At 34.4% G+C, this 23,040-nt stretch overlaps 2 protein-coding genes and 1 non-coding gene across 4 annotated transcripts; 2 read left to right on the top strand and 1 right to left on the bottom strand.

The window, feature by feature from the left end:
* Nucleotides 1-6,383: 6,383 nt before the first annotated feature.
* LOC129893358 (formin-like protein 5) lies at nucleotides 6,384-13,898 on the bottom strand. Of its 2 annotated transcripts, none has more exons than XM_055968877.1 (6): nucleotides 13,044-13,898; nucleotides 11,196-12,271; nucleotides 10,913-11,109; nucleotides 9,056-9,291; nucleotides 7,049-7,982; nucleotides 6,384-6,904 (listed from the first exon to the last, which is right to left on the bottom strand). In XM_055968877.1, exons 1-5 carry the CDS (start codon nucleotides 13,191-13,193, stop codon nucleotides 7,074-7,076), a joined length of 2,568 nt encoding a protein of 855 aa, XP_055824852.1. In that variant the 5' UTR covers nucleotides 13,194-13,898; the 3' UTR covers nucleotides 6,384-6,904; nucleotides 7,049-7,073. The 2 variants fall into 2 exon arrangements, with proteins under 2 accessions (XP_055824852.1, XP_055824851.1); XM_055968876.1 differs by having other exon boundaries at nucleotides 7,056-7,982.
* A 1,562-nt stretch (nucleotides 13,899-15,460) lies between these two features.
* On the top strand, nucleotides 15,461-17,095 carry LOC129892000 (21.7 kDa class VI heat shock protein). Its single transcript, XM_055967515.1, has 2 exons — nucleotides 15,461-15,795; nucleotides 16,713-17,095. The coding sequence occupies exons 1-2, from the start codon at nucleotides 15,483-15,485 to the stop codon at nucleotides 16,970-16,972; spliced, it is 573 nt and encodes a 190-aa protein (XP_055823490.1). The 5' UTR covers nucleotides 15,461-15,482; the 3' UTR covers nucleotides 16,973-17,095.
* A 409-nt stretch (nucleotides 17,096-17,504) lies between these two features.
* TRNAA-AGC (transfer RNA alanine (anticodon AGC)) lies at nucleotides 17,505-17,577 on the top strand. Its single transcript has one exon. It is a non-coding gene; the product is annotated as a tRNA-Ala (tRNA).
* Nucleotides 17,578-23,040: the final 5,463 nt, after the last annotated feature.

Here is a 23,040-nt window from a genome sequence, read left to right as displayed (position 1 = left end):
ATAGTCCATACTCGAACCCAATACCTGTGTTGCCAAACATAGGGGGGATTGAACCGTTAAAGTCGGATGCTTCCCCGAGAGCTTTTGTCCTGACATTATAGGACCTGGTTGGATTGGATCCATGAGTGTTCGTCGTTCATGCCCTGGCAAGGTATGAACGGGCGTGGCAACGACGTCGTTTCGTTGTACCTTCACTGGCTCATAAGTGTTGGTTGTCGGTTAAGAGAAACTCCCAAATAGGTGTTGATAGTACTCTGAGTCAGATTGAGTTGAATTGTATATGATTGGTCCAGTCTAAATCATATCCTTGTTTAGACTTAGGACATTTGATTGAGTCGTCATCCCTTTTGAGTTGAGCTCCCGAGTTGATTTATTCTTCCTTGATGTTCATTGTATTCGGCCATTTTACATACTCGTACATTCCATGTACTGACGCCATTTGGCCTGCATCGTTTCATGATGCAGAGACAGGTACTAGAGATCATCAACCGGCGCTCCGTTGAAGATCCACATACACTTCCAGCCAGTCGGTGAGTCCTCCTAGTTCCCGGAGGATATTGGGCCTTCTTGTACAGTTTTGTTGTTCTTCCTTTTATTTAGATTGTTGGTAGCCATGGGCTTGTCATTGGCACCTTTTTGACATGAGTAGAGGCTTCATAGACTGGAGTGTGGAAGGTCGAGCGGTCATCTTGAGGAGTCCTATTTTTATTGTCTTCTTTTGATTGTAAATGTTTGGCCTTCGGCCCTTATATTATGAAAAGTATTTCTTTAAATTGAGTTCCTGCTAAGAGAATGTGCTTGAATGAAGGAGTGACTGGACCAGGTGGTTCGCTCGGAGGTCAGAAATGGCCTTCGGGTGCCGGTTACGTCTAGGGTACCCTCCCGGGGTGTGACAATGGAATTGACGAGTGGACAAGGTCCTAAATGAGACTTGCCATTATGACTTATTTGAGTTGAAATGAGAACAGAGTTGATGAAGTGGCAATGTACCACATGAAACTAGCCGTGAGGGCTTGTTTGAGATGATTAGAGAAGTTTTATGAGCATGGAGTCATAGGAGGAGTATCGAGCACTGAGGCGGGTGAGAGTACAGTCCATACTCGAACCCCAGAAACTACGCCGCCAACGTAGGTAGGGATGGAACCGTTAAAGTCGGATGCTTCCCTTGGGAACGAACCGTTAAAGTCGGATGTTTCCTATTTTTATTGTCCTGAAATGATAGGACTTGACTAATCGATGGTATCCATGATTAGGGAGGCGTTCATGCCCTGGCAAGGTATGGACGGACGTGGCAACAACGTCTGATTGTTGTACTATCATCGGCTCATAGGTGATGGTTGTCGGATAAGAGAAACTCTCATTTAGGTCTTGATAGTGCTCTGAGTCAGTTGAGTTGAGTGGTTTATGAGTTAGTCCCGTCTAAACTATTCTTGTTAGACTTAGGATATTTGAGTGAGTTGTCCTATATTTATATATATATGTATGAGTTGAGGTGCTGAGTTGATGTTGATGTCTTCTTGATGTTTGTTTCATCCGGCCATTTTACATACTCGTACATTCCATGTACTGACGCCATTTGGCCTGCATCGTTTCATGATGCAGAGACAGGTACTAGAGATCATCAACCGGCGCTCCGTTGAAGATCCACATACACTTCCAGCTAGTTGGTGAGTCCTCCTAGTTCCTGGAGGATATTGAGCTTTCTTGTACAGTTTTGTTGTCATTTCTTTTATTTTGAGTGTTGGTAGCCATGGACTTGTCATCGGCACCTTCTAGACTTTGATAGAGGCTTCATAGACTAGAGTGTGGGAAGGTTGGACTGTTATTTTGAGGAGTCCTATTTTACTTGTTTTGTTGGAGTTGAATATGTTTGGCCTTCGGCCCTACAGTGTGAATAGTATGCTATGATTGACCCCTCCTTTGGGTGAGTGTGATTAAATGATGAGGTGACTGAATCAGGTGGTTCGCTTGAAGGTCAGAAATGACTTTCAAGTGCCGGTCACGTCTAGGGTACCCTCCCGGGGCGTGACAATATCAAACTAAAGTGGAAAGTGAAACAATTTCAGAATGGATCCAAATAACCTTTAATTTCACGATCTCTGATCCAACAGTACACAAATTTCAGGTGAACTGAAAACTGCAGTCGAACTGAAAATGCAAGCAAAACAACATCACAATGATCTGATTATCTATTTTAAAGGTTTCGTAGCATGCTATACTGGTCATAGGATGACAACTCTTATCATTACACTGAGGCTCCCTTCAATCGATACAAAAAACACAAGCAACAATTGATTCTATAAATGTAAGAAAAGATATATCAAACAAAAATGAAAAGAGAAACAGTTGAACAAAAATAGCCCATACATCAGATAAACTCACAAAATCAAGTTTTTCTAATGAGTCTATAATGCTGCTGTAAAGTTTATACTATAATGAGTCTGAATATTAGTATCATACGCTATATCCCATCGCCAACATTGTGTTCGGAATTACCCCTTGATCGCATAGAGAAGTCAAAAATTTCGTTCAACTGGCTGTGCCATTTCAGGATTATCTCAGTCCAAAAAAAAAATGAAACCTAACTGCAGAAAACTATTTCCATTTCCAGTCATGATAAAATTCCTTGTGATTACCCCATAATCGCATAGACAAGTTGAATATTTCTCGATTAACAGGCCTGTCCAACCCAGGATTATCTCCGTCAAGTTCCCAAGCATCATTGTAATTATTCTTAAATGCTATGATCTTTTTCGCTAACTTCTCTCTGGAGATTTCCAAATAGGGGAGTGAATACATGATGAAATCGAGTAGTTTAAACGAGGGTGGATGTGGGAAATACCCAGTTTTGCACTTGAAATCCCACATGGTTCGTAAAATTACCAAATTCTGATGATAATCGTAATCATAATCATAATAGTCCGGATCTAATGCTCCTTTAGACATTCCCAGTTTAGACATTGGTTGTTTTCCTTTTCCAGCAGCTCTTCTTATTCTTCCTTTTTCCTCTTCCTCTTCATCGTCACCATTTTCTTCCTCATCTGACTGTCCTCCTCCTTTATGCATTGGTTGTTTTCCTTTTTCAGCAGCTCTTCTTCTTCTTTCTTCTTCTTTGTCTCCATATTCATCATTTTCGCGTTTTCTTGGATCCAATTCCTCTGTTTTTCCCTCCTCTGTTTCATTAGATTCTTGATTTCCATGCTTTCCTCTTTCTCCCTGTTCTGAATCTTGATTTCCATTTCTTCCATAAAGCTCCTTTTGACCTTCTTCTTCTTCTTCTTTGGTACGTAATCTCTTACGACCATCTTCAGGAACTGGTTCTCCTTCAGGTAACATTTTGTTTTTGCAGAGAAAATCAAAACAGAAAGAAAAAAGGAGTAAAGATTTTCGTTTCGAATATGAAGTGAATGAAGAGAATGGTTAAGCGCCACTAAATAATAAAATTAATGTGGTTAAAAAAGGAATAGTATTAAATTGATATCAAAGAATAAATAAGGATAATTCAGTAGTTAATATTTTCTTAAAGGACGTACAAAGAAAAACATGATAAGTAAAAATGACCGAAGAGAGTACATTTTTGATTACTAAATCTCACGTACCAGAAGTCTAATTTAGATGGGAGTATGGTGGTTACTAAATTATCTTTTAAAAAGAATTGGTTACTAAATTTTATGTACCCAAAGTCTAATTTTAGATTATTTTTAAATGTCAATTTACAATGGGAGTATGGTGAAGTCAAAATATAACTTAGTAGTCAGTGAAGTTTGACTAAACTATAATGAGACCAGTTGTTTAAAGAGGTTAAAAATGATAATTTGATTTTCTTTTTCATCGGTGAAAGGTCAGTGGATATATAGACTTATTGGGTACATGGATTAGTGGAGTATCAAACATATATGATGAATTGAGGTGCGCGCAAGCTCTCTTGCGGTCACCGTTATTGAAAAGTATATGATAAGTTGGCAACCAAATATGAAGCTTAAAATTTTTTATAGAAGTTGTGAAATATGAAGCAGTAGATTCATTATGGAGGCTGCGTAAAATCGTAGTTAGTAGTTTTATTTTTTTATTTTATATTGATATATCCAATGTTAGAGACCTTTAAAAATACGAAAGCATATCTCCACATGAACAGACTAAAATAGTATGCTACTTATAAAGTCATAAGAGACGTTTAGCAAAAACACTTCTTATGAGATAATTACTTAATTAATATTAGTATAGAAAATATACTTTTTAATTTATTAAATTGATATATCGATAGTATAAAATATTTTTTTACACTATCAAATCATATTTAGAAGATAACAATATTAAGTCTAACCAAATGTCAATTTACTTTATAGTCAATGAAGTTTGACTGAGTTATAGAGAGACCAAATGTTCAAAGAGGCTAAAAGTGCTAAGTGATTTATTTTTTTCCATTTGTGAGAGGTTAGTGGATATATAGATAGACTTATTGGATATATGTATCAGTGGAAGCATCAAACATATACGGTGAATTAATTGAGGTGTGCGCAAGCTGTCTTGCATACACCATTATTAAAAATAATGATAAGTTAGCAAACCAAATTTGAAGCTTACAAAATTTTGTAGAAGTTGTGAAATATGAAACATTAGATTCATTATAGAGGCTGCCATAAAATTATAGTACGTAGGTTTAAAATCCTAATGAGTAACATTCAATCATAACAATACAATGCAAAATGAAATGTTTTGAATTGAAGTGAGAATCAGTAGAAGTAAAGTGAAAATGAGGGGACCGGTTCTTCCTAGATATGATACACTAAATTAATGAGTGATACTTGTCGATTATCTCCGTCCCCATAGTAGCATAGACAAGTTGAAAATTTCTCGATCAATACGGCGGGCAATCTGGGGATCATCTCCGTGCTGTTTCCTAACATCAGTTGAACAAAAATAGCACATACATCAGATTCACTCACAAAATCAACTATCTTAACTTTTAGTCAGAAATATCGTAATGCTTCTGTAAAGTTTATACTAAAATGAATCTGAAAATTAGTATTGTAACCTATTTCCAGCCCCAGTCATCAAAATCAAAAAGTTGTTTTCCTTTTTCAGCAGCTCTTCTGCTTACTTTTTCATCTTCATCTTCATCTTCATCTTCGTCGTCGCCATTTTCTTCCTCATCTTATTGTCCTCCTTCTTTATGCATTGGTTGTTTTCCTTTTTCAGCAGCTCTTCTATCTTTTTCTTCTTCTTCCTTTTTGTCGCTATTTTCTTCATTTTGGCGTTTTCTTTTTCGTCCTCCATTTGGATCCAATTCCTCTGTTTTTCCCTCCTCTGTTTCTTCCATTTTTCCATCGGATTCTTGATTTCCACCCTGTTCTGAATCTTGATTCTCATTCTGTCCATCAATCTCCATTTGCCCTTCTTCTTCTTCTTTATTTTCTGGAACTGGTTCACCTTCAGGTAACATTTTTATTTTTTTTGCAGAGAGAATCAAAACAGGAAGAAAAAAGGAGTAAAGATTTCCAATATGATGTGAACAGAAAAGATGGTTAACTTCCACTGCTATATATAATAAAACTAATTAGTGAAAAGATTTTCTATTAAAAAAAACGGTTTTAACTTCCACTTAAATTACCTAATGGTCAAGTTTGTAAAATTTATATCTTAAATTCACATTTTTATAATAGTGCATTTTTCCTCTCGAAATTATGAATACACCTTTGCATATTTTATCCTTATTATTAAATATTACTTATTTTCCAGCATTTAGATGACTTATAATTAATAAGAGTGATATAGTAAATTATCACTTTATTTATTGCTTCTTAAGGGATATGCCAAGTCAAACATGAATAAATAAAAATGGATAGAGGGAGTATAAATATGCCTAAAGTGCGATTGCAAAAAAGAATCCAATCAAGAACCTTAGCATTAAGATTTAGTTCAACTAATGCTTACGTACTTGAATTGGGCGGAGGATTTTTTTGATAAGGATGAGGAAGATAATATGTTAGATATATGATTTGATAAAGTGGCTAGGAAAGCGGATATCTCATCTAGGCAACAAAGAAGTGGAAGCAACAAAACCAAAAAAGAAACATATGAAAGGCATTATTACCGGTTGGATGGTAAATTACACCTATCGATGCAATCGGCAAAGCAGGTTCATATGACAGTATCAATAGCTTCAATTAGTCCAATAAAGTCAAAAAAAATGATAAACTATCAAGTGTTGTGAACAGATTTGAAAAAAAAGACAAAAAGAAAGTACTCCAGGTCATTTCAAATGAGCAATCTAATTTATTTTTTTTAATTCATGCATTTGAATGAGTATATTTTGTTTTCTTTCTCCATTCCTGTAAATATGAAACTCACATACCATTGATAATTTGAGCTTAAAAAGAAACTGACAAGAAAAATTGGGGAACTTTTTAAAAGACAAATTCAAATAATTATCTGTGGCGGAACAAACTATCTACATTTTCTTTCTTGTAAACACTACGAATAAATAAATGACACAGGGCTACTCTCATTGGAACAAAGAATTATCAGCAAAATTGACAAAAAATAATTACAAAGAACAAAAAGAATGATCCTAGCTACTACTTTTTAAGTACAAGTGGACCTGCAAGAAGGGACACATTGATGCAGAGCCATGTAGCAGATCATCTCTGAAACCGTAGCTTTTGTCAGGTCTCTGCTCCACTCAAGTTAGCCTACCAAGCAACGAGTCAATCTCTTCCGAGTTCTACCATGCCTGGGTTCTAAAATGAAAGAATATTTTATCCCATTTTCTTCGTTCACGGAGACCCCTAAGCAGTTATCAGACTCAGACGAGAATAAATGGAGCGACATGGACAGAAAAGATCCAAATGGCCGACCCCAACTTGCTAGGGATTGAGGCATAGTTGTTGTTGTACTCAGATCCCTAAGCAAAACATAACATGAAAACAAATTAATAAGTAAGTTACTCTAGGTAGAAGATATCATAACCTAAACATCTTAGAAGGTCTACTATAGCTTGGTAAGATAGAAGGAAGCAAAAGGGAAACAAACAATAAGAGCTAGGTACCTTGTACCTGCTGAGAAAAATATATTTAAGGACTGTCATCGTCTGAACTAAAATCATCAATTCGCCTGTCTGCAATAGCCGGGAAAAGCTTCTGACGCTGATCAGGTAGTGCTGAAGGGACGGATTTATCAGGTTGTGGTGAAGGAACGGATTGATCAGGTCGCTGTGAAAGGGTGGATTCTGAAATTGTTAGAGTTACATTTTCCCTCCTTGGTGTGCTATTTATTTTTCTTGGAGCATTTTTTACCTCTCTGCATACCTTATCCAAAATAACTAGAAAATCCCTAACAATCACAAACAATCGCAAACCTTCATCCCTCCTAGCATTTCCATGGAAATAATCACCTGTGCTCTTAACAAGAGCCATTATTCGCTTTTCTTCCTCAAGTAATGACATGACATCACCCTCAGCATTCTGCACAAAGTTCTTCATGGTCTGGTGAAACCCATCTTCATCATCTATGATCTTCATCTCTGAATTTAGGAAATCGCGTGCTTTTATAAGTGCATGGCCAAGTTTGGACACTATGCCCGTTAAGTTATCTGCATCCAGAATTGCAGCTTTTTTAACATTTCCAAGATCACTACTCAAACCGGAGACAACTTGTAAACCAGTATTTCGATACTGATCTTCCTGATCCTGAGGCAAATCCTCTAGCAGATCATCGGACTTGATGCTAGACAAGCTCCGTTGATCCCTGGAAGCACGGGCAGCTCGTATACCTTCTGAGCGGATTATCTCCTGAACAACAAAATGCAACAATGTAGTTTTCCCGTCTATTCCTTTTACATCTGATAATTTCAGAAGCGTGTCAAGCTTAAATGCTTGTGCACCACCACGAAACGTTCCATCATTCATTCGATTGCCAGTTTTCAAAACAGCCTCAAGGAGCTTGAGAAACAGCCTACTATTCCGGAGTTCTATGCTAGCAGCCTGGACAACGAAAGAGCATGCATGAAACACCAATGTCAAAGGAATATTAAAAAACTGAACAGAACAATATAAACACAAGCTACTTCACATATGCCGCAAAGATAGAAGCTTCTGCCTAGTGCTCATGCATGAAGCTATGTTAAATATCCTTCATGCATAAAATATGTATTGAGCATATGCAGACCATGTCGTTAACATATGTGAAGAAGACACCGGTTGCAAGGAAAGTAAACACTATATATTTCCAACTCGGCATATATAGCTCTATGTTTCATAAGGTAAGAACCATGTCATCAAACTTTCATCAGGTATAAAGAATAAGCATAAAACCATGTATCACTAGCTCAAAATGAAGTGTCTTTTGATATAATAAATTGAGTCACACTTGCTTACAGCAAACGAGTTAACCTTCTAAATTGAAGCTTGACTAAAAGTGAAGGTCTTATTTCAGTAATTGCAAAGTGAAGTTCCACAATACTCCTGTTACTTTTCCATCAAGAAAGTCAATAAAATATTTGGTATTCCAAAATTCTAGAAAATTCTAGTACTTCAACATAGTGGAAGAGAAAAGAAATAGGGAACAACCACAATAAAGCAGAGTAAAAAGCAGTGCAACACCTGTTATGGCCTTAGATGCACAAACCCAATCTTCTCTTACTAATATCAGCATTTTATATGATAACTATGGGCACTTCCCCAGGTAGATTTTCCTATAACAACCCACTCTTTTTTCAGCTATTACAGTTATTGATCATTTTTAGGAAACAAGGTCAGTTATGATTCATATAGCCAACTTCAACTTGTTTGGGACTGAGGCGTAGTTCTTGTTGTGAGGTCAGTTATGGTTATCCTGTCTGCTTATAAATTGATTGGGAACATATAAACAGAGGCAACAATAAAGAACTGTCCATATAAACACATCGATTCTTCAGACAAGTCCACTTAGACTTATACTGGAAGCAAAAGTTCCAGAATATTTCAGTCTTTCTTCCAATATGAAAACCACAAACAAGTTAGGAGATTTTCACTCTTTACAACCCAAAAGTGGATAGTAATCAAGAAAACAGTCTCACCTCCAAGGTGGCAAATGATTCTTTAATCAGTGATGCCTCATCCTGAAGAGTGCACATGAAAAGCAATGTCTCTAGCCTTTTGAATGCAAATGGAACCTCAACCAAAGCTTTCAGGAACCTCTCTGCCTGCCCAAGCCGAGAAAGTTCCCCATTGTAGATCCTCAGCTTCAGTTCTTCCTCAGCAGTTGGTGCCATCTTTAGCAAAGTTTGAATGAGTTCAGCAGGAAGCTCATTTCCTGAATAAATTTAAACCACTAGTCACGCTTTGCGGTAGATGCAAACAATAACAACACACGACATTCCACTTCCAAGAAATATCACTCTAATTAACATACAAGTACATCAATGCTTTACCAATTGACAGCAAATAGAAACCGTATGTTGACAGTATTATCATTGTGATCATGCTACCCTAAGCGAAACTGCTGCTTCTTATTTATTCTGACATCAAATTTAGAATATGTAACCATTGCAAGGTAAGGCTCTCAGCAATGTTTCAAAACTGAATGTGATATTGCAGATAAAAACTGCTCACTGCAGTAGTAAAGCTGCTCCTAGAGAACATGTACATGCAGAGAAAGGTTAAAGGGTGTCTCAAGGACAATTACTCACATAAACAAACACCAGTCCTCTAACTAGATAAAATGCACAAAAACATCTATTGTTTCACTTGAATGCATTTCATAACTTTACTTCGGAAGGGAGTCAACCAAAGTCGAGCATTTCATAGACTTCAGGTGAAAAAGCAATACCACAATTCTAGTTGAATTAATAAAGCAAAGAGCACTTATGTGTGTGGGTGTGAGGGGGGGGGGGGTGCAGGCAAACTTGACCAACGCCGATCAATACTAGAACTCCTTCCTTCACAAGTAACTTACCTACTTTCGAGAAAGTTTCCTCCTCAATGATACGATCTAATAAGCTAACACTAGTAACATTCTTAACTCCTAATGAGAAACTGTTTCAAGTATTTCAGTTTCACATTTGAATACACTTTCATATCAATTATTAATGTGATGATGCATTTAGAATATGTTCAATCAATCTCAGCAATAGTGAATTAAGGCATTCTAGTTTAAGAGGCAGTATACCAGAGCAAACACTTATGTAATAAGGAAGCATTAGATCAACTATAATTAGGCATTTGGAACAACAATTTCCAAGAACAATTTCAGAACTGACAAATAGAATACAAAAGCAAGTAAATATTTAAAGATCAACAATGAAGCAGAGGTCGATACAAGATTTGCCCTTAATAAGTTCGGAGTGGGTGCAGTCTATATACCTGGCTGTGTCTGCACCCACTGCCGAAAGCTAAGATCGGTTTATGGAATGAAGGCATGCAAATAGTTCACCACAGAAGCATGGCATACAGCTAGAAATAAATCTTTAAGGACCTTCAAGAAATTTCAATGATTGGCAGGAAGGAGATGGAAAATCGACAATCAGCTAAGCACAATTCTTTCCTTGAATAACAAGATAACCAGCAAGAACAAAAACAGAAATATTGCCCAATGATCTTAAAACACGTGAAAAGTGAATGTGCAGACGAGTCTTGCGCAACTCCTCTTCCTCCACTTCCTTTTTAATTTATTTTTGTTTCAATCTTTCACAGATTTTTTTTCCTTCAGTTAAAAGTGTGCTGAAGCAATTGCATGCAAACATTATTTATATGTTAATCATTGCAAAAGATCATAGAAACCTCTAGGTAATCATTCAGTTCTCTGAATTAGGGAATCTGTAGTCAATAAGGTACAACATGGGTCATAATTCAATATAGTGCTAAAGAAGACATTCTTTTTAGCAGTTCTTTGACATTTAAGCATTGAAGGAGTGAAAAAAGGAACAGATGATCACCTTCTTTCAGTGCATCACAAACTTCTTCAGTTGTCACGTTTAAGGCTTTAAGAAGAATAGATAAATTTTGTGCCTTCTTCTGGTCAATAATTTGAATATATAGATTGGAAGCATCTTGGGAGTCTTTCTTTGACCCATTCTTCTTTTTTTCACCAGAGGTAAATCCAAATAGAGTCTCTATCTGCTCTTCATCAAACCTGTTAAAGGATATTCATTGCCTATTGAACTCCTTCCTAAATTAAAATGATTTAAAGCTGCATAACGCAAGAAAAGATAGACTTACTGGAAAGATCCTGCCTTGACATGATGCCAAACCATTGATTGGTCAGTGTTGGCTTGAACCTTATCCCAGAAGAAAGGCTTAAGCTTAGCTTTGGCATCAGTATCTTCTTCCTCAGTTGAAGCACTTGTGGATGCATTTGGTCCAAGAAGCGAACGTCGAGGTGGCTTCAAGCCCGTGGAAGGTGGCCGAGGTGGTGCTCGAGGACCAGGCATCATAGGTGGTGGAGGAGGAGGTCCAGGTGTAGACGGACTTGGGCCAACAGATGAAGGCTTTACTGGTGGTGGAGGTGGTGCAGCAGGTGCAGGAGTTGTTGTCTTTGCAGGAGGCGGAGGTGCAGGTGGGGCAGGAGCTTCAATAGGAACCGCCCTACCAGGGGGTGGTTTCAGCGGAAGCATTCCAGCTGGTCCCGTCCTTCGAATCTCAATTTTAGAATCATCATTGGGATTGTTATTGAATGAATGATTTCCAGTATTATTGAATGAAGATCCTAAAGCATATGATTTGTGTGATGAATAGTCACTCGAGCTTAAGCTAAGAAGAGGCCTCTCATCATTCAACCCCTTTTTGGATCTCCTACAGCACTTACAACAACAGCATATGCACAGAAGTGTTATGAGAATGGATGTGGCGGCAGCAGCCGCTATAATAGGAACTCCAACCGTGTTTTTTTTCTTACTGTCTTTAGCTGCAGATTTCTTTTTTGAGTTTTTGTGATCTCGTGATTTAGCTGGCTTTGAATTAGGAGGGGCAGGAGGAGGCTTAGGTGCAGCTTTCAATTTGCGTCGTTTAGGAGCTCCGTGCCAGGAGGAGAGAAACTCCACACACCCGGCATACCAATTTGGTGAGCCCTTCTCTCCACATATAAGAAACAAGAGATTTTTTTCCCTCAAACAACCTAAAAGGGCTTGCTTAACAAGCGGATGCAAGTCACCGATATGGTTATGGTTTTCTGAGCTACTTCTAAGGAGGACTTCACCTCTCACACTTGAATCTTCCTCCGCGACATAATACTCAAGATCAACAGCGTCATTAGCACTTGTTAACTCTATCCTACAGTTCAACCACAATAGCTCAACCTGCAAGAGAAGATTTAATCAAACTTTCTCATGAATGCTCATTCTCAAACATGTACATATAAAATTAGTATTAACATCTCACAATAATTAATTTCAGGAGAGTCATAGGTGGAGGTATTTTTTAATTTTGAATGAAGTAAAGACATGAAAGAACGCCATTGAAAAGGCTAGAGTGATATAAAACTGATCAAAAAGAAAGACGAAGGCTAAATTTTTAAAGGGGAATTGTTCAGCCTGATTGATTTTCAATTTCATCTTTGAAGGCTTTACTTTGGGGTTCTCTTGCTCAATTATAAATCATAGGGTGGAGATAAATTATATTTCGTTATGGCACTTTTTGCAAAGTGTTTCTGCTTTGGTATTGAAGATATCAATAAGTGGGCAAATATTCAGGTCCAATCTTTAATGCAAACTCAATTTTCTTTTCACTATGTTAATAGAAACAAGAACATAAAACTCGTCGCAAATCAAAGAAAAACAAAAAAAGAATATAAGCTTTTGTTTATCAAGAAAAGAAAAGGTAGTGGGACAAAGAACAGCACAAATGACACTTAGTTGATACAGAAATGATATCAAGCATAGGTTGTTCTATCATCAACGAAGAGTAGTTTCTCTGATTAATCGACACTAACTGTGTGGCAGCATGAAACCATTCCACAAACTCCTATAACTACATATTCGTCGAAGGTAAGGGATCAAGTAATGTTCAATTAAGTAACTCAAAATTTTCTTCAAAGAAACATTTGAAAAAGACAATTAAAAAGTGTGGTACCATGTCCCTGTTAATATCAGGAGAGTTGATGAGATTGTCAAGTAAATGCTCTTCTGAGTCCTTGCTTCCAAGTGCTGCTACCAAAAGCATAAAAAAGAACACAAAGAAATGAACTACTCCTCTCACACCCATTTGCCCTTGAATCAGCATCAAAGAAGTAGAAATTGTCTTTCATTAATGATTCTAGATAAACCCCACAAACCCTCAATTCTCCTAAAGGGCACACAAAAAGATCAAAAAAAAATCTGCATTTAACCTCCCAACTCTATATGGGTCTTCAAAAAAAACAATATTTCCACTTCCAAATGTCTTAATCACAACAAATCTTTGTGACCCATCTCCAATTTTCATGCAAAAAACTTAATTACAGTGAAATCAAACACTCATAAATCCAAAAAAAATAAATCAATAACTCTTCTTCGTCAATAATCGAATCAAAAACTCGACAAATCAAACCCACCTCCCCAAATTGTAAAATAAATAATTACAATCTACAATGTCATTCAAAACCTAGGCCCCGCCCCCAAAAAAATCAAAAAAAATATAAATTCTTTTTTCACTTGGGGTTTTTGTATGCAACGAGATCGAGCAAAAAATGCTCCAATACAAAAAATCATACAAGAATTGGGTGCGGGTCAAGGAGGGGCATGAAATTGACCCGAAATAATTCTTTGAGCGGAAAAGTGAAATTTTTTGTTCTGTGTTTATGGATAGCTAGCAAAATTCACCAATCATGTATCGCATTTTTGTTGCTCTCTGTAATTCTACATAATTTTGTTTAATCCATTTCTTTGAACAATAGAAAGCGAAAATGGCGCTGAAGAGATCCATGCATGGCCTCTCAGGGGTGGTTCATTTTATTTTCATCTCATATGTTGTACGTAAATATCTAAGTTCTGCCTCATTTGACTAGGTACAAAGTTTAAAAATAAATGAATTTTTAAAATTATATGGTGTTTTATATGGTAATTTTTGTCTTATGTGATATCTTATATTTATTATACCATGTAGAATGTATGTGTTTACGTATTCAATTTTATATAAATTTAAGTATTTATTTATATACCCTCAAAAGTTTTTTATAATTAATTGTGACATTCGCCAAATCCACATCCACACAATTTTATTTTATTTTGAACGAAATACATCCACACAAATATGATAGATGTTGGGTATATAAGAAACAAGTCAAAAATTTTAGTGACGCATTTAAAATTGTGTTAGTCTAAGCTTAAAGCCGGCAATATTATTAATGTCGGAATGAGCTATTACAGAGAATAGAGTTGCTCTGCATGCAATTTTGGGTAATGATGGGGCAAACTTCAACATTCACTTGAGTTTAGGCAAATTCTACGTTTTTGAAAAGATTATTTTTAAGAAGGTGTAAATGACACTTTAGCTAAATCTCATATCGGCAAAGCACATAAGAGGTGATGATAGATGTGAGGAAAGAAGCAGGAGACCTTATTGACATGTTTTAAGTCACGTCAGCTTAGCCACAAAGCAAACAATATCACTATAGAATTGCCTTGTTACAAAAGCTTAACTAATTTGAAAATTAAGTATAAATTGAAGTGACTTTGTGTTTTCAGTATTCAAAAGTAGTACTGGATTCCAACCTGCTATGGCCATGAATTTTTCAATATGAATCTGACAGATTCCATCTGTTTTTGTTTTTTTTTTGCCTACAGTGGATATGCAGAAATAATGCCTTTTGGTTAAAGCTAATTTAATTCCACAAATGAAGAACATATATAGAAAGTTGAAAGAAGAAATTGGTGACACTAATCATCATCAGCAGTAGATAATGGACTTTTAAGTATTCCTTTCACACTTCTCTTCATTACTAGAATTACATTCATATCAAAATAATATATGAAATTATTAATTATCTATCCCATATAGAATGGGATGTTATTATAATCCTACGAAAAAGTTATTTTGAACCAAACGATCTCTTATATATAACAAACAATTGGCTACTTTATTATACCACGTCGATATATTGTTAAGGACTGAATTTTCATTAAGATGGATCAAAATATGAAGAAGTCAACACACAAAATAGCTGAAAGAGATTCAACATTTATTATAGATATAATATACATACAAATAAAATTATTTTTAACTATATATAAATAGTATAATTTTTTTTGGAAACGATTCGATTGAACCCGTTGACCCTACCGTCTCAATTCATCGACAACCATTGATTTGTTTTGGGTGTTCCACAAGTAATTTTCTCATACTTTCGTATATAAGACGGGGAAAAAATCTAGAAAAGAATTATATTCCCTTATCTTTACAGCACATTTTTTCAAATATTCCATAAGAATTTGTTCTCTTCTTTGTTCATTTGCACCACTAGAATTAGTATAAGAGGAATTCAAATCTCAAATTCTCCTCCATCATTATTCAAATTTCTTTTTCTTTAATTCAATGACTAGTTACAAACAAGTTGAAGTTCAATTTGAAGAACCAAATCCTAAAAAATGGTGTGTTCCATTAAAAGAAGATGTGTTTGTGAAATTCATGAACAAAGGGAATTTTATAACACACAAGGCTTTGTGTGAAGGTTCACTTTTTAGTCCACTTTTGTTTGGGAAATTTTTTGATCCTTCTGATGCATTTCCACTATGGGAATTTGATTCAGATGTGTTATTGTCCAATGCAAAAAGTTCCAATAATAATCAGTGCACAGTTGATTGGACTCAAACTGAGACAGATTATGTGTTGAAAGCAGAAATTTCAGGTGAGTTTCATGTTATTTTACATAGAGACGGATTCAGGATTTGAATTTTATGTATTCTGAATTATACTGTCATTTCAAGTGTTAGTAACTGTATTTTAGCTCTGAGCCTGATTTTACTTGAATGTCATGTAGTGGAACTATACTATTGTAGGATTTAATTTTAAGCTACACTAGTTATAGTAATTGTGAACTACCTTTGTTGATATACGAGATGCTTCTAAGATATTAAAGAAACAATCTATATGTATACAAAAATAATTGCTTTTTACGCTATTTGCATAATATAATTTTCAGTGAAAAGAATTTGATTCTTTACATGTAGCTTTGCCTCTGATTTATAGCACCGTCATGTCTACTTCATATGATCAGAAGTAGAATATGTTGTCTGAACTCTCCATAAATATTATTGCACATGTGTTTGATTGTCCAAAAATGTTGTATATTTGAAATATCCAACATGCAGCGAATAAATTTTTTGAATAGTATGATTAACATAAAAACTACATATAGGATGCTTCTAGCAATTAGCACCCTACACAAGACCATGTAGGCTGTTGAATTTGCCTAGTTTATGAAGATAATGAGGGCAATTCAACAGCTGGAAATATACCTACAACTCCATTGGCTAATTTCCCGCGGAATTGCAACATGTTGTAGTTTTCTTGGCGGACCATAATCAGGGGTAGAGCTACATGTAGGATTGGTTCGAGTTAAGTTAAAACATCTTCATTCTATTTAGTAGAGACGTATTTATGATGGATTTTATCAATTCAACTGAATTCATTACTCTCGACTAGAACCATGGTGTACATATGAAAAAGTATATACTCTTATTATAAAACTCATTCAATTGAACTCCCTTGGCCCCTGATTTGCAATATTAATTCGAATAACACTATTGACATCTATTGCAACAGGAGTGGGTAAAGATATCATTCGTGTTTCCGTTGAGGATGGGAAAGTTTTAGATGTCAGTGGGCAATTGAGGTTGAAAATAGAGACGGGGACGAAGGACTGGAAAGCTGGGAACTGGTGGGAACACGGTTGTGTTCGGAGGATTGAACTTCCTGAAAATACAGATTGGAAGAAAACAGAGGCATTTTTGAGTACTGGTGATCACAAATTCTTAGAAGTAAAAATTCCAAAGATACCTCCAAATATTTGTGATGTACCTTGAGGGGATCAATTATAAAAAGGGGCAAATAAAGATTATTTCTAGCTTGCCTAACAGAGATGTATAAAATGTAATTGATATTTTGGATGACAGATTAATGTTAGTAGTATAAGATGTGGAGAATTATATAGAGTGTCTACATAATCAACAAAAGAAACTAAAGAGTGAAATATAATGTATCAATTGGAAGATATATAGGAACATGCTTGACAAATTAATATGCAGGATTCATTAGTCTTACGAAAATTCTTGTAGCTTGAGGCGTGTCGAGAATATTATTTATTAGAGATACACAATTTTTGTTAATAAAAAATACTTGATAATAAAAAATGGTATGATGCTAAAAAAGAGATGGTTATATGAGAATAGTAAAAATAGGTAATTGATCAAGTATATATTCACTCGTATTGAAGGAAGAAGAATGCCTGGATAGGAGGAACGTCGATACCTTTCTCAAAGCCCCTGACCTAATTCTGCTTTGATTCTTTCTTCATAAACTTGAGATATAATTTCTCTGCAAACACTGTTCACACATGGGGATGTAGCTCAGATGGTAGAGCGCTCGCTTAGCATGCGAGAGGTACGGGGATCGATACCCCGCATCTCCATTCCTTTTTGGTCTTATTTCTCTTTCCCTTCGTTCATGTCTCCCTCACTCTTGTGTTTACACGAATAAATATACGGTATCTGTTTGTTATTTGCATATAGAGTTTTCGTACTAAACCATGGTTCATTAATATGCATTCTCACCTCATAATTTTGTTGTGTCATTATATCCAAATTGGTAAATTTCCTAATCTACCTAGAGAACTATTTTTTCTTCATTAGATGTTACTCCCTCTGTCTCATTTTAGTGTCATGATTTTTTTTTTAGAATCAAACTATATGAATTTTGACTAACATTTTAAGATATATTTTTTTATCATATTGATATGAAAAAAATTGTAACTTATAGTACTTTTCGTATAGTTTTTGAATATCTAATTTTTTACTTTATAATATTAAGTTAAAGTAATATAATTTAACTTTAAAAATTAGTCTAATTAACTTTCGAAAAGCGCAACTTATGACAACTAAAATGGACGGAGGAGTACTTTTTTAACGCAAATACCTAATCAAGGGTTAAACTAGAAGAGAAGAAAGGAGTTAATTAAGCAATGATTTATTCTAAGCAATTAACGCAAAATCTTCTTTATTTACGCCTTAATTTTCTGGAGGATAGTTTAGAAATCTTAACTTTAAAATTTTTCCTTCAATAATTTAAGTAGTTGGTTAGGAAAAAGACTTTGATATCAGTCAAAAACAACCTCATAAAATTGGCAGCTTCATGTAAGGTCACAAATTAAATAGCATAAAGATTTGTAAAAAAAAAATGGAGGGTTTAAATTAATGCAACGACCAAACATACCAAATCGCAAGAAATTCAAGGCCACAGTGATTTTTCAACTACTTCTAAAGTTCCATCGAAATGTCGGTTTAGTTGAAGCACTTGTAAAGATGACAAAATTAGCTCATGAAAATATGACTCACCTAATTAATTTAATCCGGCATATCCATTTGACATCCATATTTAAAATCACAAATGCCATTATGCACAATTTCTTTTCCGATCTTAAATTGTAACTCGCCAACTTCATAACTTTGGTGACATGATCATGAATTTTAGTAAGGAGATTCAAAAAAAATCAACTTGCAATCTAAAGCAATTTTAGAACATCGTCCTTTGATGTGCTCCTGTTTAATGCATATATCCAACTACAACTACTTCACTATGCCTATTTAATTACGATCAAATTAAATATTGATCGTGAATAAAAACTAGTGACTTGTAATAATTTAGTGGAATTTTTTTATAAATGTCGTCTGCCATATCTTATGTGTACCTCAACTAATTTTATGAGATGTTTATCACCTTCCACCTATAATAGTTACCTAGTGATTTCTTGCAGGCCACCAACTTTAATTTGGACGTTCTGCTTCTATGTCTTGTTCAGTTTCTTTTCTTGTTAATTAGTTCGTTGAGTAGATATTATTTTAAGTCTCTTGATCTGATAGGGAAATGAGGAGGAAAAAAAAAACAGGAACAAAAGGTCAGTTGTCTTATTCTCCAACAAATTAATTATTCACATTCATGTCCGACTTAACAAATAAAAAAAATTGCCAGTGTAACTTCAATATTTTGCCATTTGGACTTCAAAATAAATAATAAGAGAGTCAATGCCATCTAAAAAAAATTTGTCGTCTAAATTAGAGCGTAATATTGCAAGGATAACAAGGAAGAACCTATAATATTGCATGCAGTCCACAATACACTATCTGAATTAGCTTACGCGCACTTTGACTCTGTGATTTCACAGGATATCTATCATCTCCTATAGAAAATAGGTATTATATGTACCAGGTAACTTTGTCCACTAAAACTATAACAAAAGGGAAGTAGTATTTTTTTTCGTCTTTGCTCTCAACTAATAGTGTTTTTTTTGTCTTTACCTGAATTTGAACATGCATACCACAATTCTCAACTCACTTCATTGATCTGATTAATGTATTTTAATTAGTTTCTTGACTTGAAAGCGACCTTTTAATTGGCAAGCAAGCGTAAAATGGCAAACATGCAAAACCTTGCCAATATGTTAGGAGCTACAGTATTATATACTGTTACATAGCGCGAAAGGACTGTACATGTTATATATATTTGCAAAAGCCATAATATATGTAGTAGTTATAGTATCATAACAACTATTTGATTGATCTTCACCAAAGATTGTGGCCGAGTGATAAATATTTCTCCAATTTTAGTCAATGGTCTCAAATTCAAAGCCGTATGTATAGAGTCGCCTTTGATAACTAGAAATTAAGCTCTTTACTAGCCTCCAAAATAGAACTTTCTGGCGTGAATCCTAATTAGTCCGGATCCAATCCGTGTTATATATACTGTTACCTTAGCGTGAGGAGTGATATATATTTGCCAAAGCCATAATATATGGAGTAGTAGTTATAGTATCGCAACAACTATTAATTCGTACTATGCAAGCCTTTGAATTTTTTTTCTTACTTTTTTCATTATCATTTATCCATTACCCAACTTTATTTAATTTGAAAGTATATTATTTCTATTCCTTGTTGGCGAATTCACTATGCAATAATTCAGGAGTTTTTTTTAAAAAAAATATGGAGCCTATAGCATGCATTCTTCTTTACGCTTTCATTTCAATATATATGATATGTCCAATCAGGCAACTGCATAAATTTAATATTGCCTGATCAAGAAGCAATGAACTATTATAAACCTATGTATACAAACAAAATATATTTCCACTTCATATTTTATTTAGTTAACTCCCTAGTCGACACTTTAGTCTCTAGCCACTATGCCAAATTTTAATGAATACGAAAAGGAGAGTACTTCATCAATAGGGTTGTCGACAGGATGGGTTGAACTAGATTTGAATGAAGCAAAATATGTTGAGTTAATAAATTGATAGGTCATTAATCCGTTCAAAGGTTACTTGGGCTGAAATAGATCGAGTCAAGATGCGGTTGAGTTATATATGAGTCATAATCCAACTCATTCAAAGTTTTATAGAAGTTTTTTTGTTTGTTTTTTATAAATCGTTTGATTACCAAACAAAAGTAATGAACATTCCTTCTCTTCAGGGAAAATTATCTAGATAAACAAACATATACTAGTTAGTTAGTTAATGTAACTATAGTTTAGTTAAATTACCATTCACCACTAACTTACAATCATAATTATGTGGCCCACGTCCAGAATTTGTATAATTCGGCTCTCAATTGTATAAATTCAGAATTTATATAATTCGGTTCCTAATTGTATAAATCCAGAATTTTCCTAATTGTATAAATTCAGAATTTGTATATGATTACCCTAGCTTGTAAATAATTTATCATGTTGATACATTTGATTTGTATAAGTTCTGAAAAAAATTCTAAATGTATAAATACAGAATTTATATATACTTACTCTGTTTATATATTGGCATCGAATTATACAAATGGAAATACCCATAGCAAACGAAGCTACAACTATGAAACGTAATTAGGCAAACCGTAGTTAAGAAGCATAATTAAGATATTTATAATAGTTATTTCTGAAATTTTCTTTTTTTTATTAGTACGATTTATGGGTATATATACACATCATACCAAAAATAATTTGATAAGATTTTGTGCGTCAATCTAGGCTACATATTCAGCCAAATCACTCCAATGATTAGATTAGGAGGTCAATAATTATCAAACTTAAACAAATTTGGCCGATCATGTTTTTTTAAGCTAATTTTACCACCCCTCCGTCAATAAAATTATTTCCAGACTATAATTAATTACTATTTCGACCTCCCCAACAAGGGGAAAAAAAAGGTAGATGAAATGGTGACACCTAAAAAAGGCAAGCAGTTAACATCACAGCTTTGAAAAAGGTCCCTCATGGTTGTGCTCTTTTAATCTTATGTGACAAACTAGAAAAAATATATGGGATGAAGACTTTGAATAATTAAAAAGTTTATGTACATGACAGTCTTACATTTTTTCATGGTTAACTAAACACGTTAAGCATAAATTCAAAGTGTTGAGAGAAAAAAAAAAGTAGGGAAAAAATTGTTTTTTAATAGTAAAAGACTATCTAATTGTGAAAATAACACATGAATATGTGAGGCTAATGAAGAAGATTTAGGAAAGGTGTGTGGAAAAGGACTATAAGGATTAATACAAAACACCAATAAGTGAAAAGATATATTACCTATGCTATCTTTATAGCCATTATTGGCACATTGAGAGCACTAGAATAACATAATATTATATATCCAATGGGAAAAAAAGGTTGCAAAAGGTTAGAATAGTATTCTTGACACACATAAGACGCAAGATAAGGCAAAAGATCAATTCCATTTGTTTTGTATCTCAAGTTACCTAGTTACCTTTTTTTTCTTCATTTTTTTGATAGTAAAAGTCAAAATTATTATTCTCTTTGATTTTCATGTCAATTAAAACTTGGCCTACATCTGATATTTTTGTCCACCAATTTTAGGTATACATAAATAAATATTTAAATTTATCTAAAGTTGAACAAGTATACACACACATCTTACGTGATAGTTTGCGTGAGATTCACTCGGACCAATTTAATTACTGTAATTTAATCTAAAATAAATTAAAAGTGCACAATTTTAAAATGATAAAAATAAGTAATAGAAAAAAATATTGAAATATTTTGATAGTCAATTAAAAGCTTCACTAACGATTTCTAAGCGCCATATGGAGCCTCGTAGGAGGACCCCATATATATTCCATCACAATATTTAAATCCTCGTCCGGCAGAAATGCGAATAAGAGAATGTAATCCATTTATTACAACAACGTTAACATATTCCAATAAAATTCTCCAAGTGAAATATGAAAAGAGTAAAATATACATAGATTTTACTATTATTTTGTGGAAATAAAGATATTGTTTCTGAGAATCATTGACTCAGCTGAAACAATTCTTGATACAAAAAAGAAAATATAATGAATCACAAAAAAATAATACAAAGTCTACTAGGAGCCCGTTTGGATTGACTTTAAGTTGGTCAAAACCAACTTAAAGCTCCTTTTCAGGTTTTGGACGTGTTTGCCTAATGCTAACTTTAAGTCAGAAAGTTCTTAAAGTCAGTCAAAAATGAAAAGTTAGGATTTCTAACCTTTTTTTTTTCTAAGTGCTTAAAGTCATTTTCTTTGACCATGGAAATTACTTTTATATCCCTTATATTTTAACTAAATTCCCAAACTACCCTTTTTATTCTTTTAACCCTAAAATTCACATAATTTTCCTCATTTAAGCACTTTTATCCAAACACTCAACTGCTTATTTATAAAAATAATTTTCAGCACTTTAAAGTTCTAAAAGCACTTCATACATAAAAATTACTTTTTTTAAGCCCATCCAAACGGGCTCTAGAAGAAGACAACACTACAATTAATAACTTCAAATACCTTCGTTAGATCTTTTTAGCCATAATAAAACCATGTAATTAAGCAGAGACGAATATAGTGTTACAACATCAAATTAA

Source organism: Solanum dulcamara, chromosome 6 (genome assembly GCF_947179165.1).
Source record: "Solanum dulcamara chromosome 6, daSolDulc1.2, whole genome shotgun sequence".
NCBI lineage: Eukaryota > Viridiplantae > Streptophyta > Magnoliopsida > Solanales > Solanaceae > Solanum > Solanum dulcamara.
Note: the sequence above shows the minus strand (reverse complement) of the source record. Positions and strands in the feature narration are given on the sequence as shown.

Coding starts and splice junctions, on each gene's coding strand:
- LOC129893358 (XM_055968877.1), bottom strand. CDS start 13,193: ATGCTGATTCAAGGGCAAATGGGTGTGAGAGGAGTAGTTCATTTCTTT. Junction 12,272..13,043: donor CTGATATTAACAGGGACATG/GTACCACACTTT, acceptor CTTCTCTTGCAG/GTTGAGCTATTGTGGTTGAA. Junction 9,292..10,912: donor TTGTGATGCACTGAAAGAAG/GTGATCATCTGT, acceptor AAATTTATTCAG/GAAATGAGCTTCCTGCTGAA.
- LOC129892000 (XM_055967515.1), top strand. CDS start 15,483: ATGACTAGTTACAAACAAGTTGAAGTTCAATTTGAAGAACCAAATCCT. Junction 15,796..16,712: donor GTTGAAAGCAGAAATTTCAG/GTGAGTTTCATG, acceptor CTATTGCAACAG/GAGTGGGTAAAGATATCATT.